This window comes from Orbicella franksi, chromosome 6 (assembly GCF_964199315.1).
Source record: "Orbicella franksi chromosome 6, jaOrbFran1.1, whole genome shotgun sequence".
Taxonomy (NCBI): domain Eukaryota; kingdom Metazoa; phylum Cnidaria; class Anthozoa; order Scleractinia; family Merulinidae; genus Orbicella; species Orbicella franksi.
The window spans coordinates 31495164-31513794 of record NC_138150.1 but is presented as its reverse complement, the minus strand read 5'-3'; the positions used below and the strand labels follow the sequence as shown (position 1 = coordinate 31513794).

The 18631-nt window shown below is 38.6% G+C and overlaps 1 protein-coding gene across 3 annotated transcripts in view; it reads right to left on the bottom strand.

The window, feature by feature from the left end:
* Positions 1-18631, bottom strand: part of LOC145488975 (atrial natriuretic peptide receptor 1-like) — a 42867-nt gene that overhangs the window by 20236 nt on the left and 4000 nt on the right. The window contains exons 1-6 of one of the 3 annotated variants that reach the window (XR_014049546.1): positions 9720-10468; positions 4311-4617; positions 2772-3082; positions 1782-1917; positions 1085-1171; positions 444-593 (exon numbers count right to left, since the gene is read on the bottom strand). Coding sequence is in view for 2 of the 3 variants with exons in the window: in XM_081467842.1 (XP_081323968.1) it covers positions 444-593; positions 1085-1171; positions 1782-1917; positions 2772-3082; positions 4311-4617; positions 9720-10202 (1474 nt within the window). In the remaining variant the exon portion in view is untranslated. Of the gene's footprint in view, positions 1-443; positions 594-1084; positions 1172-1781; positions 1918-2771; positions 3083-4310; positions 4618-9719; positions 10469-18631 lie in introns of those variants that run through there. The other 2 variants (XM_081467842.1, XM_081467841.1) reach the window with 2 other exon arrangements.

Sequence of the window (18631 nt, the reverse complement as noted above, 5' to 3'; positions counted from 1 at the left end):
ATATGATCCTATGAAAAGCTAGTAACATAAATTACGATTCACATCAGCCAATGTCAGCCAATGGCAGCCAATGTCAGCCAGTGTCAGCCAATGTCAGCCAATGTCAGTCGTCCTTCACGATTCCATTAAAATTAACTCCAACAACCTCGGGGGTGTATGTTTTTTTTTTTCAAAAATACTTCAGTGCGCGACGTATTTTCGAGTCTCTTCTGGGTTTTTGGAAAATCTGGTAAAACACGGCATCTCGTGTTTGATATATTACTTCCCACTTTGCTGATTTTCTACCGTGACTGCGCTGTGCGACGTATTTTCAACTCTCTTATCGGTGTTTGGAAAATGAGGTGACGGACACTCTCTTTTGTTCGATGTATTATTCCCACTTTGGTGTTTTTCAACCTGACTAATAGTCTACTTTATGAATTCTCTGTCTACTGTCTTCTTACCGTTATAACAATGTTCGTCACAGGACCAACACTTCAGTACATCCGAGGAAGGTGCAGACGCGTCATTGGGCCAAATGATTGAGTCATCTAACACAAGTTTGTGATTTCCTGCACTGTTAACAACAAAGTTTCCAACTTGCTGAAACATTCCTGCAGTGAAAACATTACTGTAATCAGAAAATACTCATATGGAAATTAATAGTTTTTAAAACAGATTTCAGCCCGTTTAGTTGAAGTACTATCATCAGTAAACGAATGCGAGAACTCTTGTTCATTTTGCGCCAACAAAATCCGTAAAACAGAATTTAACAGTCAGCCCCCGGTTGTGTCAAATAGTAAAAAACTGACAAAAGAATAAAAGTAGTGTTTAATAGCGCCGTCTAAAGGTCGGTGCCTATTTGACAATCTTGTGAAATAACTTTGGTAAACAATTTAGGAAAAGAAACTTGCAAGCTGATTAATTCTGCTTTGCGCTCCTAAAGGAACGTCCACTCCTTCCCTGACTCGTCACCAGTCATTTCGTTACTCACGTCTTAATGATAATTTTTCGCAAGAGAAACCTAGAGACGAGTCAGTTTCCTTCATGCAATGTGACAGATTTAAAGCCCTGTTTTCAAATCATAATCGGCTGAACATCTTACCGTTATTACTTTCTCTATAATCCATCAAAACCAAGTTGAACTCTGCGTCTCCGACAGCGTTAATATAACGATCGTAACCTAGTATACCTTGGAAGAAAGGAAAACAAGCAGTCAAATAATCTCGTTTATTTTTCTTCTAGGTAATGTTTGGCCACGTTTTCGTAGACGGAAGTATTGGGGAGAAGAAAGGAGAGTTTTGGGGAATTTTGCGCTTAGAAAACATGCATGCGTTTCATAATTTGTCCGATTCGTGAGGGAATTTATTTGCCATTGAAGTGATTTGCCTTTTAACTTTGTGGCTTCCTTTCTAAAATCAGTTGGTACTGTACTATTTCAACGCTGGGTGTGTCATATAATTATGTACACTAACTTCGCACGTTTTGAATTCAAATCATCTCTTTTTACCCTTGGAAGGTCAGGAACTTTAAAGCTTAGAGCCTGTTCAAGGTAGAGCCAGAAAACAAGTCATTCGGTGTTTTAAATTTCTTGCGAAGAAATATTGAAAACCCTAAAAATCAATGGGAAAAACGGAGGTGCCCTCGCTATTAACCTTTTTCATTTTTCCCTTTCGTTTTCCTCACCGGCATACGGACACCGGGAAACTGGTTATATATTTCCAACCAACCATTGTGTCCGTTTTAGCCACGACCTACATGTAGTTTAAAAATTACAAAGTTGGCAGTGAGATACTACTCACTGTTAAAGAAGTGGCCCATCAGATTCTGCGTGATTTTCTCTCCATCGGAAACTTTGCCGCCCTTATTTAACGTCTTATTCAAAGCAGCAGCGTATTGAATCACAGCATCATACAAGTAGGCCGCCTCTATGGGGGGCTGGAAACGAGAGTAAGGTATATGTGAAACATTTAAAGATCTCACTAATAGGCTCAATTATTTCTAATGCAAAAAGTGTCCCTTTCCACATAACGTTACAACAATGTGTTATTCAAGAAAACATCGGTTTACAACAGATCACAAATTTGAGATCAAACTGAATATTGAAAACAAATGAACTTGCACATGATCTTTTTTGGACATAGCTCGGGATGCAGGGGACAATCCATTATGGAAATGTGGGGTATTCTCGTCGAAAAACCCCCAAAGGAGACTAATCCGGTGATGGTTCGAGCTTTATTTGACCTTTAAAAAATACCAATTTAAAACAGACATATTTTATTATTATTTTTTTTCATTGCCTCGGGTGTAACCCAAAAGGATATCTTGACGTTTAAAAACAGTACAGTGGCGTTTCGTCGCGAAAACCCTAAATGAGACCATGACACGGACTCTAAAAGGGCTGGGCTCAGCGTCCGCGATATGGACTAGGTAAAGATTATATGAATTCTCAGGGATTCCATGTGAATGAACTGTCCATAACTGAGGTGTTCATACTATAGAGGTGTTCGAGGGGAAAGGCTCGACTGTTTCATGATTGTAAGTCTGAGTTGCGCCAGTCACATGATCACAAGGCAACAAACAGCCATGCATGGTCATATTGTGCTGAACATACTCGGGAAATAACAGGAACTGCTGATAAAGGATGATGATGACCAGCGATAGCTAGCTACTAATTGACTAACCATTGTCTTTATTCTCACTCCTATAACCATTATTTAGTAAGGTCTGTTAATGAGATATTATATCAAAAGTAGATCCCTGTACTTAGCTTAATCCTGTCAAACACTCACCGTGTATCCCGGATGCACGGTTGTGTAAAAAGGAGAAGTCGCACTCTTCTTTTTCACATCTTCAATGAAAGTCGAGTATTCCCTGCTTACACTGTTGTTGACGGAAATAAGCAGAGCCGATTGAAAGGCCAGAGCAGTCCGGTTTTCTGGATCTTCTCCCCACGTCAATGTGATATTTTTCTTGGTATTTCCCGCGAGGTCCAAATCCAAGTCGAACACGATGAATGCAAAGTGACCGTCGTTCAAACCAAGTTTTGCGGCGAAGTTCAAGGCCTGGAGCGCATAGGCGTAACGCATGGCTAGAATGATAACTGTGGAATACAAAGTTGTTTTCGTCTTGACCATGTTATGTTAAACGTTTTACAGAGAGGTAAGCTTTACGAGATCCTTAATAAAGAAAAGACTGCCTTAGGAGTAGGTGGGGATGCTTTAATGTCATTAATAGCTCGGTACATGTGCAACTATAACCTTGGTCAAGAAAAGACCAAGGTAAGAGAGTGGATCCTCCATATAGGCTTATTTCAAAGGTAATCCATCTTAAGTTATTTTAGACATGGTACTCAGTTCTTCCGTGGATGTTACTCGCGCGATGCGTGGATAGTCCAAGCGACCCTCAAGAAAACTGCATGAGATGAAATTGCGGGATGGTGAAGATTCATAGCACAGATGTTTTCTACATTCTCCACCGTCTTTTTGTCCGGTTGGGCTTTCGTTTGCTTTGTGCTTGTTTGTGTGTTCATTCCTATGCAGGGTTTTTTTTTCGATTTTAGAGAGTCAAACCGCAACGGCAACGGCAATACGACAAGTACAATGGCTACGCGCATGCGTTATAATTCTTGGTACATTTCTATGCCATTTTCCACAAAACAACAGCGCGCGATGACCACACTCTGCGTATTCTACGACGGCCAAATTTTAAACTGAAAAAAAACGGATGCGAGGAGACAGCTCCCATTTATATCCTAATGTTAGATTAGATGTTTAATACTAAACTCGATATTTTCTGTGGAAATCTGTCGACAACTTTTGAGAAATTTGGCATCAGGTCATGCTACTTCCACAAATTGTTGTCTGTGATTTTTCAGCTGCATGTGGTTTAGGTAAAAGGAAGAAAAGATACTTTATGCTCACGTCAAAGCTTACACATGTGCAACCGTGTGGCTCACCAGGGCGGACTTACCTCCTGTTTTCGAAGCACGCAACGACTCGCGGTAAGGATACTCACCCCTTAAGGGATGGTAGTTCTTTACAAACTACGCGCGTGTTGGGCAGTGCTACATAAGCATATATGGGTTAGCCGATATTTGAAATATAATATGACTGATACACTTTGTGAGTATTATAAGGAATATTAAATGTAGAAATAGCATCACTTTGTGTAGATGGAAGAAATGCCGCGCTTTAAATCTCGGATGTGCGATTGCTACCAGCGAAAGAAACAATTAAATTCAACGATTTGTACTAAGCTGAGGCAAGTTTCTACTAAATAGACGAAGGTAAACAAAAATAGTGACTTCATTATATAGTGATAGAATCTACCTCGTGACTCGTTTGCTGTATTCCGAAGAAGTTCCTCAAATTCAGGCACCAAGCTGGTGGCGTTGTAATGGACACCAAATGTCATCGTCCGAACGATGCCCACAACTAAGCCTCCATCTCTTAAGCCCTTTTCTAACGCATTCCATTGAGACCATGGTTGAGTGGTTTGAGCAAGAAGCCCAATACGAGTCCAGTTGAAATGTTTCATTAGAGCATGCAAAGGTGGGACGAGTCCGCTGATAGGTGGGATTGTGCGTGAAAAAGTCGGGTAAAGCGTTTTATCCGAAAGCCTCTCATCTGTGCACATCTGTGGACGTAAAATCAGCCAAAGCAATTAGGAATAGCGATCTTATTAAATTCCTGTCTTGATTTGGAGGCACGTGTCTGTAACAGCACATACGCAAGACTGGGTTAGGGGTTGGGGGGGGGGGGGGCTGTTCAGTTTTGGCTAGTGCTGTGGCACTGCCATGGGATGGACTATCTGCCGATGGTTGTCTTCCAGGTTATTTGTTAAAAATACGAAGATTTTTTTCCCGCTGAAAATTTTTTTCCGCTAAAAGAATAAAGTTTTTGTTACTAAATTTTAATAGTTTATCTGTTGTTACTTCCTGTGAGTTAGTTTGATCAAGATTTTACAGAGCTAACCTGGATCAGAGGGAGTCTGCCTTTGGTGCCCTGTGTGTCACATGTCATAGTTATTAGGCAAATTACGCAGTTTGTTTTTTTCACGGATTGATTGTTGATTTCGGAAGAAGATATCGAGGAGGTGAGGGAGGGAGAACTTTGAGATTCTCTTATTTCCCACTAGATCGGTATAGGTTTACTCTTGTTTCATCCTGTCATTACAGCACCCATGCTAGTTTACTTAATTATGGACAGTTATTTTTTTTTTCTTCAAAAACAGATCTGTGTGGGACTGTCCTTGAATTGGCAATACTTGAATATGCCTACCCTACTTCTGACGCACCCTATTCAAAGTTTTAAACTCAGTACAATTAAAGTAAACCCACGCGCGTGTTCTGTATTCCCTTCCCTGTAAACATCGCGTGCTCTTTGGCCCGTCTCCATCAAAAAACCACCACAAGGTTTCATTCATTCCAGTTGTCGTGACTGTTGAAGGGAAACCCATAATGAACTTAATCCCCAACACCGGCGTCACTGGCACGAGTTTTTCTATAGGCCGGAACTGCTACGCCCAAAATCCCCGCTTCTTGTTTCATTAAAACAAGTGTACAAGTACCGCCGACAAAAAAAACCTCTTCAGGTTTGCCCGTTAAGGCTTAACCTACCCGTTCCATCTTTTGTGGCGGAAGTTGAGGTGGGAGGAGATACTGTCTCTATGCAACGACACAGCGACAGAAACACGGCTGTAGAAATACATAAATCATCGACAGGGGTTAACCCGGAATCAACATCACGAATTATCCGAGAGATAAATAAAACCGCTGGGGGCATGCAGCTTTAATCAACTGCAAAAATTCGCAGTATTGTTTTGATTGACTGTTTAATTCCATACAGTGTAAAGGGGAACGTGGGCGACTGAGATCAAAGAAACTATTACGTCGGAAGAAAAATACGAATTATCAAGAGTGTAGAACTTTCTTATCAAGAAAGAAAAAAAATGCGTTCCATGTATTCATCATTTTGTTTAATTTTCTCTACACCCACAAGTACAAAGCATTGTTTAAAAAGCCTTGTCACATTTAATTATTCACTATAACATTGCGTACGTGTTTCATGGAAAAATTGCTTTAAATGAGCTTTCCGCTCTTTTTCATTTTCGCCTTATACCTCTCTAAGGAGCCTGTTCACATATAACTAGGATGAATCGGCTTCAACGACAAGGACAGTTCCAAGGAAGGGTTCGCCAAAACAAGTACATCAAACTTTGCAGTTTGACGCTCGAGGATTAATTGCAATCTAATGTTTATTCGTCTTTTCTTTTCTACAGAGGTTATACAGCACCAAAAACCTTGTCTTATTCAATCTGTCATTTAGTCACGAACGTGGAAAGCTATTTCCTTTCCTCTTTTAATCGCTGCAGGTGTAACGAGAATTATGGCACTGTTAATATCAATAAATATTCCCTCTTAGATACGAATTTAGTTATTCCCCGCTTGAAGTAAATATACACGTCACTCAGCAGGTGATTAAAGGTTCATAAAACTGACGAAAAATGTTTTCCTTTCAATTTAACAATCATGAAAAATTCATGAATGCGAGGATGCTGTAATTTTTCTCTTCTCGAATAATAATTGTGAAAATTACCCAGCGCAATTTTATTGACGGATATTTTTTATGAGACCATAAGCGCATTAAACAAGTCAAAATCAGGCATATGGATGATAAATAATTCATAATTCGGTCTTTTATCGCCGAAAAGCCGTATCTTAGGGATTTATTTTAAAACAATTTGCAAGTGTTATTGAGAAATACATATTCAGGTAATGACCCGGGGAAACAACTCCCATATTTTCGGTTAATACGAAGCGGTATTTTTCGATAATGGGTCATAAACTCATTGTATTTGCATCAAAGTCCGTCTACACTGCGTCTAACCTGAACAAGTTTATTTATTTAATAATAATAAAACCAGCTATAAACAACAAAAATGAAAAGTGAACTTTATAGTGCTTTAAGTATGGTTAGCTTTCTACTTCAAATCATTTCGGTCTGGCGTACTGAACGACGGAATTCGAAGATGGTGATCCAAGACGTTTTAAAATTTTATTTTCGGATGTAATTCTTGCTATCAGATCTTTAAAAGATCTATGGATAGCCTGATGATTCACGAAATGTGAGGGGAAAGCAATATCAATTTATACATTAAAAAACGTCAACATTGCTTCGATTTTCCCATCAAATAGTTTAGAATGCAGTCTGCGCGTTCAAAGTTCACGTCAATTTCGTTTTACATCCTTCTCAGTAAATGATGATATATAATTTCTCTTTGCTATATTCAAATTTATTTGTTCAGACAACCTAAATCCTTCAAAATGATGCCGCTACTTAATAAACAGTTTCAATTCTGGTTGTTAAGAATTTAACACATCATGTAAAGAGCCGCACAGAAATGAAAGTTTTCGTCACAATTTGCAAGTCAATATTATAATAAGTCGCCACGAAATTGTTTCTTAACGTCAAGAAGGTACATAAATTATTATCCAAATTGAACTAAGATGCAGGTGGAATTTTTATCGCGAGCGATCTAAGATCTAACACATTTTCTTACTTCAGTTTTATTAAAAAACAAAAAGAAGTAGCTATATATGAGGATGAGAAGTTTTTTATAGCAAACTAGAAACGGTATACTTTTAGCCGGTTTTCCCTTATCCTAAAAATTTAAACACAAAGGTGAAGTAACCATTGATAAGTCCAAAACTAGCGGGCACGAAATTACGGTAAAATCAAGATCTATCTGATGTAGATTATTTTTTCTAGCCAAAAAAGTTAGTCGTTATATTTGGGTTTTTGTCGTATTGTTTTCCTTTTTAAGTGTTTCCTTTCTGTTTTTCAGCTTACTAGTCGAACTGAATCTCCTGAGTGATAACTTGTTCTCTGGCTAATAATTATTCTTTTCACTGCGAAATTTTAGGTAAATTATTTTAATTTTTCTTTCACTGACAATTTAACGATCGTAGCCACGGAATTTGGAATTTTGATAACGGCATATTTTGAGGCCTTCCTTATGAGACTTATTTTCTGTCAATGGCACGAAAACGACAAAATTCGACGAAATGTTGGCTCTGTACGTGCATGAACGGGGTGGCGAATTTTATTGTCTAAATCGTACAAGTCTGTTTTGTATGATCGATGGTTGAATGTAATTTGACTGAACAGCGCGAGTGGGTATATACACCACTGAAGTATCTCGATCGAAACCGTCGAATTTACATTTGCATTATTTGACGTGATGAACCGGTGGTTTGGACCTTTCCCGTTTGATATAAGGATATTTCACTGGCATCTTTCGAAGTCAGTTGAATTCTGTCAAAGTGTTGCTTTTATGGATTGAATATGAAATTATTTTGATATGCCACATTTAGGACCTTAAACAGATAAGCGTTAAACACAAACATCAAAAGAGGTTTTTAGAGGAAACCTCGCTTGCCATTGACGACCTAGTATTATCAGAAACTGTTTCGCAATACAAAGTCTGAGCAATAAAATTATGGGGCTAATGAAACTATTTCAAATCAGCTAAGAGTTGCTAATGTACGCTTTCCCAACGGTGACAAGATTTCGCCTAACATGTCCATGTCAACTTAAACATGGAATCGAAACGCACAAATAAGCATCGCAGAGCACACGAGTGCCGCAGGACAAAGATTACTTGTTTCGGTCTTTGTAATTGCTGCCCAAAAGGACTCGGTGTAACGTGTTAAGCTGCGGTTTTCCGCAGGATAATGTTTCGCTAAATTATTATCAAATCGGGGCGAATTTTTCGGTAAATAGGGAATGTAATGATGTTTTTTTGTACTAAATGTATGCATATTAGCCGGAATAAATCTACTGAGAAGACTATTTTATAAGCTTCGGAACTTCTTGAAGCTATTGTTATTGCAAGATCTCATGATATCCTTTGAGGATCTCGCATCTTAGTGAACGAAACTTCAGTAATCCTAGACGGAAACTAACCGATAAGACAAAGTTTGCATTTTGTTTCACGTTTTCGTCACGGCTCTTGTCGATTTCTGAGTTGAACTGTGTTTACACAAATCTACATGTTTTTATAGCAGCTTCTATGTAGCCTATTCACGTCCACTGTTTTGTTTATTATCGCATAACAAAAGCAGAGAAAGTTCTTTGAAAGCGGGCGAAAATTACAAGTTGAACGAGTGTTTGTGGTATATTGTCGAACCGCCCGAAGCTTGTACCCATTACAATGAATTTCTCGCCCGCACGCAGAGTACACAATTGAAGTGTGTTTGCCCGCATTCTCTGTGATCTAGCGGTCAAATGAAATTCCCAAAAGACTATTTTTTTTCATTAACTGCTTAAGACATGATCAACCGTGTGCGCGTGCAAGAATTTAAAGTACAAAAGTATTTATATCATTCACCGGTCAGAATGAGACTTTACCAATTTGATTTCTGTGGAATATCCGCAGCCCTTGCGTTTTCGTAAGTGAACTGAGTTGGAACTCAGTTATATAACAATGTACCAAACAAACTCAGTTCGTCCGGTCAACTACAGCACTTCAGATCAGCGAGTAACCCCATCAAGGGCAAGTACTTTACCGCTCAATTTCACGCTGTAATTCTCATGAAAAGAATTTATTGAAGGAGCAATTGCAGCTTTCATAAAGGCAACGGTTGTTTGACAGCGGTGGTCGCAGTAAGACTTCAGCTACAACTGCATCGTTAACCCTTTTAGCTAGTAACTAAGTTTATTTTATTCTGTACTTACATATGAAACCATCGGGACGTTTGCGGCTGCCGCCAGCTTTGCTTGTGTCTCACAAGTACATCCAGGCCCAATAAAGACTTGCACCCCTTTCTCCAACTGATAAAGCATCGCTTTAACAGAAATTTCTTCGTCGCACTGTGTATCATTCCACACAAATGTTATTTGATGCGCAGGAAGCAACGATGAGTCATTGTTGACCGTTTCAACTGCCAAAGGCAACGCCGAGGCGTATTCATTCGCCGATAGTACAGAAGCGCCAAAAACATTAGCCGACACGTTGTAGGGTAATAAAAATCCCACAGTAATAGCACCGGCTTCTGATCGTGTAGTTAGTAAGGACAAAACAAACAAAGCTTGAAGCCATAACTTGTTGCAGTTGCTAGACTCCAAAAGTAGTGTTCTGGAGTTCATTTCTTTCACCCGCTCGGTTAGCGCCGTACTGTGCCTACTTGAACACGTCGAGCTTGGAAAGGCTCGTGACATCCATGGTGTGAGCTGAATGATGACCGCGTCCTATAAACGAGACCGCAACAAAACTTCGTCAACTACACACCGTTTTAGTACCTTGATGAATAATTTATGCTTAATCTAATCCCTACAAATGCAATTCATTTGGTGAGTAAACGGTGTCCACGGAGACCAATAGGAAGATCTCTTTGGAAGTTTCGTTTAAGTGAAGTATTTAGCTTTCCTTTGATCTTTTCATTGTCTTATTCACCGTCCTTTGTGTTTGTAAAAGCAAAGGAGAGAAAAACGCATTCTCAATTTGACGTCGATTAAGAACGTTTTTTGAAGTTAAAAAGTAAACAGATGTTATATTAATTAAATAGATCGAATGTCAGTTGATGGAAAAAGGGGTAAAACGATGGCTAGTGGAAAGAACACGGGAATGGACTGGGAAATTTTGCGGAAAGATTTTGCGGAAAGAGGCCGGAAAGTTGAATTCTAATATTAAAAGCAAAAGATTCACAGTCGCTCGGGGCAGAAAATCGTGGCATTTTCTTCACGTGATCAGGTATCTTCGCCGCGCGGTGCTCGGTTTGTAAAAAAGCAGGGCTCCAAACAGGAAAATATAGCGCTCTAGGGATCTCGTGAACTGGCTCGCAACTCCAAAGGAACCCACATGTTCGTTTTCAACTTGTTCAGTTCGATTTTTTTTTTTCAGTGCTTAGCGAGCCTGACGGCAGGATTTTAAGGGGGCATTATTTCTAAACTTAGACGAGCCGGAGTGAGCAATAGTTTTTACCGACAGTCCATTCCAATCAAAATTTCACCATACGATTAACTGTGAATGTGACTCATAGGGTTGGAGTAGACATCTTTCGGCATCTTTCATGTAACGGGAGATGATCGACTGGAATGTTTTTTTTAAAAAAAAAAAAGGGGGGGGGGCTCTTAAAATACCATATGCTGTATTGTATTATGATTGAGTACCTAAATAAATTACAAGTTTCTACTTCAAGTTATCATTTGCTGAAAGTGAAACAGTTTTCATCAGTTACCGACTTTTTTCTTGAAAATTATTCAAACCCATCTATAAGAGCACTGAAAATAGTTTATTTGAATAATCAAATAACACAGGCCGCAAGGTTTGACGTTTTGACCGAAGTAAAAACAGTAAATATTAATGTTTTACGAAAATAACTAAAGTTCACCAACCGGCAAGACATTGTGTCTGTTGTCATTTTTTAAAAAATATCCTACGTTTGCTTCCATGTTTATCTCTAACAAAAAAAACAAGAGATTCAATTGCAACTTTAGAATAAAATAATAGTGCTGGGACCTGATCGAACATAGCAGAATGTTCATCAAAGGACAGGCCTTTCGAAGATATTAAGATAAGCTGAAACAAAACGAAATTAAACATGTGAAGGAAAATCAGCAGTTTAAAAATGTCCGTTCTCCATCTGCTTAAGGACGTTCTACTCAGTAGATTTTCTTCAAACTTCTCCTGCGGAGAGATAATGAATTACATGTTTCAGAAATGAAAACAAAAATTGTGGGTAACGGACTTCGTTTAAGAGATAAACCGTGTGTGAAACTACCCTGATTTTGAAAAATTGGCTCGCGTGAATCAGCATGGTCTCCAGGGTTTTTAGCGTAAAATGTCAAAGATGAGTCAACGAAAACAAACTATCCTAGTATCCTATTGTATAAGTGAATCCGTTGCGTGAATAATGTCCAAATAGTGGCAACGTTTTCACAAAACTTAACCCTTCAAGAGGCATTTGAAACCGCCGCACAGATAAACGAAGAGCTAAAAAGAACGGAATTCGATGGTGCATTTTACAAAAAATTCAAACTTCTAATCGATAGATCTTCATTTTTTTGCTAAACGTAGAAAATCGGCAGAGAAAAGGATCCATCAAAAGAAAAATAGGGGTCACCGAATGTCCAAGATCGTTACATCCAGGCAAAGCTATAGCAATAGCAATCTGCCCTATCATTGTTCATTTTATTACTTATCGCGCGCTTGATGCATGACGTGGCGTGTGAATTTGCGTACTCAGTAAGGATGCACAGAAACAATTAGCGCGAACGTCCTGATTATAGTAACGTTGTTTTCGTTTTTGTTTTTTTATTTGCGTTCGTCAAGAAATTAATATAAACAAAGATTGTCTACTGATTTTTCTTTCAAGTTTCTATCCAAGTACATGTATAATATTATCGAACTCAGAAATTCAGAAATAACACGAGTGATTCGTGAAATTTATCACCCACTCCGGTTATAATCAGACTTTCTTCATCAGGTCCCTAAGGCACCACAAATTAATTTTAAGACATGATGATTTAATGCTAACGTCTAAATAAGGGTGATATTAAATGATATGGAATAAGTATGCGACTTGAACGGATTTAAAGCGAATTTGAGGGATTTCCTCAGTTAAATGCGATCATGGGAGACCCAAGTCTGACCAAGTCTGTGTTTGCTCAGGTCAACATAGCACTCACCATCGGAGCTTATCCTTGTGTCTGTGGCGTGAAGCAACCTGGAGTATTGCTACCTCCCCTTGCTGAATTGGGCAGGAGTTCAGCGCAGGCAACAAACCCTCTCCCAGGAGGCTTCCTGAAAAAATATCCCGTGTCCATTTATTCTAGTTCTCCTGCGTGGAAAAAGCACTGCAAAAGGACTCCATCACGTTTACCTTAAGGACGTTCGCGCTAATTGTTTCCGTTCATCCTTACTGCGCAAAGAGATTCACACTCCACGTCATGCATCGAGCGCGTCATGCAAAATTCGCTTTAAATCCGTTCAAGTCGCATACTTATTCCAGATCATTTAATATCACCTTTACTTCGACGTTAGCATTAAATCTTCATTTCTTAAAATCAATTCGTGGTGCCTTAGGGACCTGATGAAAAAAGTCTGATTATAACCGGAGTGCATGCCGGTGATAAATTTCACGAATCGCTCGTGTTATTTCTGAATTTCTGATTACGATAATATTATACATGCGCTTGAAAGAAAAATCAGCTGACAATCTTTGCGTGTTTATATTCGTTTCTTAACGAACTCAAAAAAAAAGAACAACAAAAAAACAACTTCACTATTATCAGGACGTCCGCGCTAATTGTTTCTGCGGGTCCTCACTGCGCACTCAAATTCACGCGCCACGTCAAGCATCGAGCGCGCGCGCTAAGTGATAAAATGAACCGATGATAGAGCAGATGGCCATTGCTATAGCTTTGCCTGGATTTAAGGATCTTGGACGTTCGGTGACCCGTATTTTTCTTTTGATGGATCATTTTCTCTGCCGATTTTCTACGTTTAGCGAAAAATGAAGAAAATCTATCGATTAGAAGTTTCAATTTTTTTGCAAAATGCACCATCGAATTCCGTTCTTTTTAGCTCTTCTTTTATCTGTGCGATGGTTTCAAATGCTTCTTGAAGGGTTAAGTTTTGTGAAAACGTTGCCACCATTTGGACATTATTCACGCAACGGATTCACTTATACAAAATACTACTTGGATAGTTTGTCTTCGTTGATTCATCTATGATATTTTAAGCTAAAAACCCTGGAGACCATGCTGATTTACGCGCGCTAATTTTTCAAAATCAGACAAGTGTTTCACATGCTTTATCTGTTAAACGAAGTCCGTGACCCCCAAATGTTTTTTTTTTTTCATTTCTGAAACAAGTAATTCATTAGCTGTCCGCAGTAGAAGTCTGAAGGAATTGTATCGAGTAGAACATTTTCGCGCAAACGCCCTTAAGGGCGCATTGTTTCAAATGCCTCGCAATTACTGTGGACACTGAATGTATATCATAATTTGAGGGTTTCACCCGCACCGTATTAATTACGCATACCCATACAAGCCTGGATAAAAGAGTTAAATTGCTCTAATTTGTGCTGTCAGGTCGAAAATTTATCAAAGATTCTGACCTTTACACCAGTACGATGGTCTCATCGAATTTGTTTACTGACAATTTAACGCGTCGGCGATGTCAATTTTAAGCAATTCGCCTTGGTGAGCGTCGCAAAACAAATACTGAGCGTTGCAGAAATGACTGGTCACCTTAGCAATAGCTGCTCTGTTACATTAGGGTGATAAGCGATGTTCAGCTGTACATGGTTTTTCAGTTCCTAGAGCTACATGTATTGCAGATCATATCATTTTGATTTTCCATTTGCCAAAGCAAATCTAAAGCAAGTTGTCGCCTGTTTGCAAATGAATTCTGAATAAGACTGAGTTGCGAGCTTTATGCAAACCGGCGCTGGAAAAAAAGGCGTTAGGCACTGCACTACAGTCGCTGTTAGGTTCAAATCGTGAAGGCTTGCATTCACAGAATTGCATGGAGGTTAAAAAAAACTAACCAAGGAAAAAGTGCAAGAACGGACTAACTTTTGTATTGGAAGATAAATTATTGCAACCTCAAAATTGCACTGATTTGGGCCGGAGGGGAACAAATCGTCTTCTTTAATTAATTTACAAAATGAGCATTGAATAGGAATTGAGAGCTGACCACTGCAATACTGTTAGGTTCAAAACGTCAAGGCTTGCATTCATAGAATAACTAGGAGTAACTCGGAGTAACTCGGAGTTGATTGATTTTTAGTGGAACGAGACTGAACGACTCCGAGAAAAAACTGGTGCGCCTACTGCAAAATAGAATAGAAACTCCAACAACTATAGCGGCCGCTAGCGAAAGAACGACGCCATCATATCCAAGACAAAGGAATAGCAGTGATCAACGTTTTATCAAGCGTTAACTAAAATGGCACACTGTAACAATTCAAGAGAAACAAATGATGAAGAGAAACTTACTTGGAAAGAAAGTCGAAATTCAGAACTAAAGCCTCTGGATGATTTCAGATTGGTGCTCCTTACAGGCGACAAGCGATAGAAACATACAATATTAAACAACACTGTTAACAAAATGTTTCAGTCGAGACGAATTAGAAAAGATGTAGCCTGAGGTAACCAAATTTATACAATTACCCCGTGCAATAACATGACGTCAAACAGGGTCCGAGAGGATGAAATTTAATGTCGGCTCTTTTTATACTAATTTCATTAACCAAGAGAAAATGCATTAACGTACAGCGTAAGGCTCAAAGAATAAAAGCTGACGTATTGAATCGAAAGCGATGGTGAAAGTGCACGATTTTTTGAAGAAGAGTCGTGTTCTCACACAAATGTGAAAAACTTGGAAAATTATATCATTTAGAATACTAGTGCACGATACAAGTTTACAGTTTTCCATTTAACTCATAACCACAAATGAATTAAACACTACGTAGGCCTCCTGAACAGGTGAACATGAAGAAATCTGTAAGAAAGAGTCTTGTTCCCCGTCTATTCGTAATTTCCCATTAAAATGTCTGTAGCATTCACTAGTTAATATATTTATCTAGAGCGTGAACGACTTTCGAACTGAAGCATGCCGTCTCCCAAACAGAAGGACTTGCGCGAGACGATAGAAAAAATGGAACAAGCATGTTTTTTTTTTAACTTCCAGAGAAACTGTTAAATTTAGAAATAACATTCAGATGAAGTTCATTAATCTCTCGTCTGAAGAGAGATTAAGTTCTTCATAAGAAATTTCCATTTTAAATGATTCGCGCAAATCTCAGAATCTTCAAAATAAACCAGGGGACTGATTAAGCCACGTACTCAACTGGTTTAAACCGGTTCGTGGTTTGTGGCCCCTGTTGTACACTCGCAGGTTTACACTTTAAAGTTTGCCTAAATTTTAGAGAAGAGTTACAGCACCGCCTTTTTGTAAAATCCCTAAATCTAAGGCTGGTTTCCATAGCTACGATTGCTCCAATAACGTTCAGCAATCGTTGCCATCGTTAGGAAACCACTTTCCAGCTTTAGTAACTGAGATCATTGCGAAAACAAATGAGATAGACTTTCAAAGATTTATCTTGACAATCGTAGATCTCAATAGATCATTTGCTACCTCGCTGTTTGCGCATCTTAAAACTGTTTAGCCTATTCTTTTCAAGTTCGTCGTTTGTAATCCGTATTAATCTCCTCCATCCTTGATCATTCTTGTTCCTTCAAGGTTTAATATCATCTCTTTGGTGTTTTTATGTCTTAGGAAACTATTGTTTTCAGGTTTCCTTCAATTTAACGGTAAGGTTGTACGTGGCCAAAGTAACTCAAAATCGTAATTTTGAAGAAGATTACGACATTTTTTTAATTTATAAGAGATATCTTGATGTTATTAACATCATCGTCAGTTACAGAATATTTGAAAAACCGTTAGGACTATATAACAACTAGGCGAAACATGCATGTAGTTGTTATATAGTTCTAACGGTTTTTCAAATATTCTGTAACTGACGATGATGTTAATAACATCGAAACATGTCTTATAAATGAACAAAATGTCGCAATCTTCTTAAAAATTACGATTTGCCTTCTGCTGTCTCGACCTTTTGGTTCCAATATCTCAAAATACCGTGATTGAGCTCTTTTAACGTTTTTCTGTAGCCATCGCGGCGATCGCAGCATTCATAGTCATATGGAAACCAGCCTTTATTGAAACAGACAAATAGCGACATTTCTTACACCCACTTTTTAATACATGTGCTGCAAAAAAATCCTTAAAAACCCTTTACGTGCGAGAAAGCAGCTGAATAAAATTTTAAGCCTCGGAAATTTTGGTCTTAGCCATGTTTTAGGTAGTTAATTAATTTGCTATTTATAGCACCTCTGGTGAAAGGTAAACCAATTTCAAAATGTTAACCAGCTAACGAGCTTTGCAAAAATACAGTTTAAGACTAGCCCTCTATCTTGGACTTGGCTACCTCGAGTTCCCGCTTTCTCGAACTCATATCACCTCCCCCTGGATAACCATTAGCGCTCAGGAACTCTCGGCCATGTCCAACGCAGTTTTCGTTGCCGTTAATGAGAGCTCGCGAGATAGCGGTGTTTAACGTTTGGGGCAATTAGGTTTCAAAATAAACGAGTTAGTCACTCCCGCCGATCGACCAACAGCAACAGTCACGTCCCTTTTTTTCTAGAAGCTGTCGGCATGTAACTTTCATGCTTTTAAGATTTAAATTGTATTGTTATGTTTAAGAGAACTTTATAGATAAAAGAAATTAAAAACCTGCTTTTAGCCAATCATTACTAAGAGAGGCCTACCGCTGGAATTTGTAAATTGATTTTAAAATATAACTCGAGGGGTTTTAGCAAATCGGTCTTTGTCCACCTTTAATCCTGTTTACACCTCTGCATGAAAAGACCTACCGACAATAATAACCCAGAATTGTGTTGGTCGGAGGAAATTGAAATCGAACTCCTTATAAACCCTTACATACCACAATATTCTGCCTTAGGCTGAAACGAAACCTAGCTGTATTTTGGCCTTCTTTTTCCAGCGAGAAAACTAAAAGAACAACCCAATCATCTTTTAACTTAAAATACCTTTTTTGTGCGTTTGTTTGTCAGTGTCAGTGTGGCCTTTTGCTTTGTGAGGATAAATTTGGTTTGAATTCATTTAATGCAACGTTTCAGTACTGTACCTCATGAAAATCATTGGAACATAGAATAGTTCTGTAGAGAGAAATTTGTGTTCGCTGGGCAGCCGAATATGCAGCCGCGTTTGTCGTACCCGCTTACAAACCATCGAAATCCGCGGTTTCATATGCATATGGTGGTGAGTATGATTAATTCATATACCATTTACTTAATTTTGTTCTTTGTAAAAATCATAAGAATCACTCTTTCGTTTTCCATGATTATTCGCTAAGCAAGTAGAAGTTCCGACTGAAGTTAGTTATCACTCCCCCATCAGAATCAAATTGCAACGGCACAGGAAACTGCTAAAGAAGCATAGCCGTACAGCCACAGACAACGATCGCAGCAACGGCCAAACGAAATATAAAGACTTTGTTTAAGTCTTATCTCGGTAAATCTTCTCTGCAGCAGATCGATAGAATAATTTTTTAGCACTTTGCAGATTAAGCCAAAGCCTTTTGAAATACCCACTGATGTTTTTGTATGATTGAAAAGCTTGAAGCAATCTTTCGTATCACACAAAACGAAGCACATGTAAATGTTTCGGCGCTTCGGCAAGATGGCAACTTGAAAGATCGAAAAGAGATCTCTCTTCACCTGAAATTGAAAATGTCTTTTAGAACTGAGCAATTTTGAGCGTTTTAGCTGCAAGGAGGCTGATAGCATATAACGATTAAACTGATCCGATGAAAAGCATTAACTTCGCGTTTTATCCTTTGGCGGAACGAAGCGTTGAAAATCTGTTATTGTTTCAACCGTACACTAAGTATAGATCTTCGCCGAAACCGATAAAATGAAATGCATTAAGTTTTATTTCCTGAATTGTTAATAGAGGTGGGAGTTGTAAACTTTAAATATCAAATAATAAAAAATCACTTGCGGAAAAAATAATGATATTGGTAGATATGTTGCGTTAAGTTTAGTTTTTCTTAAAT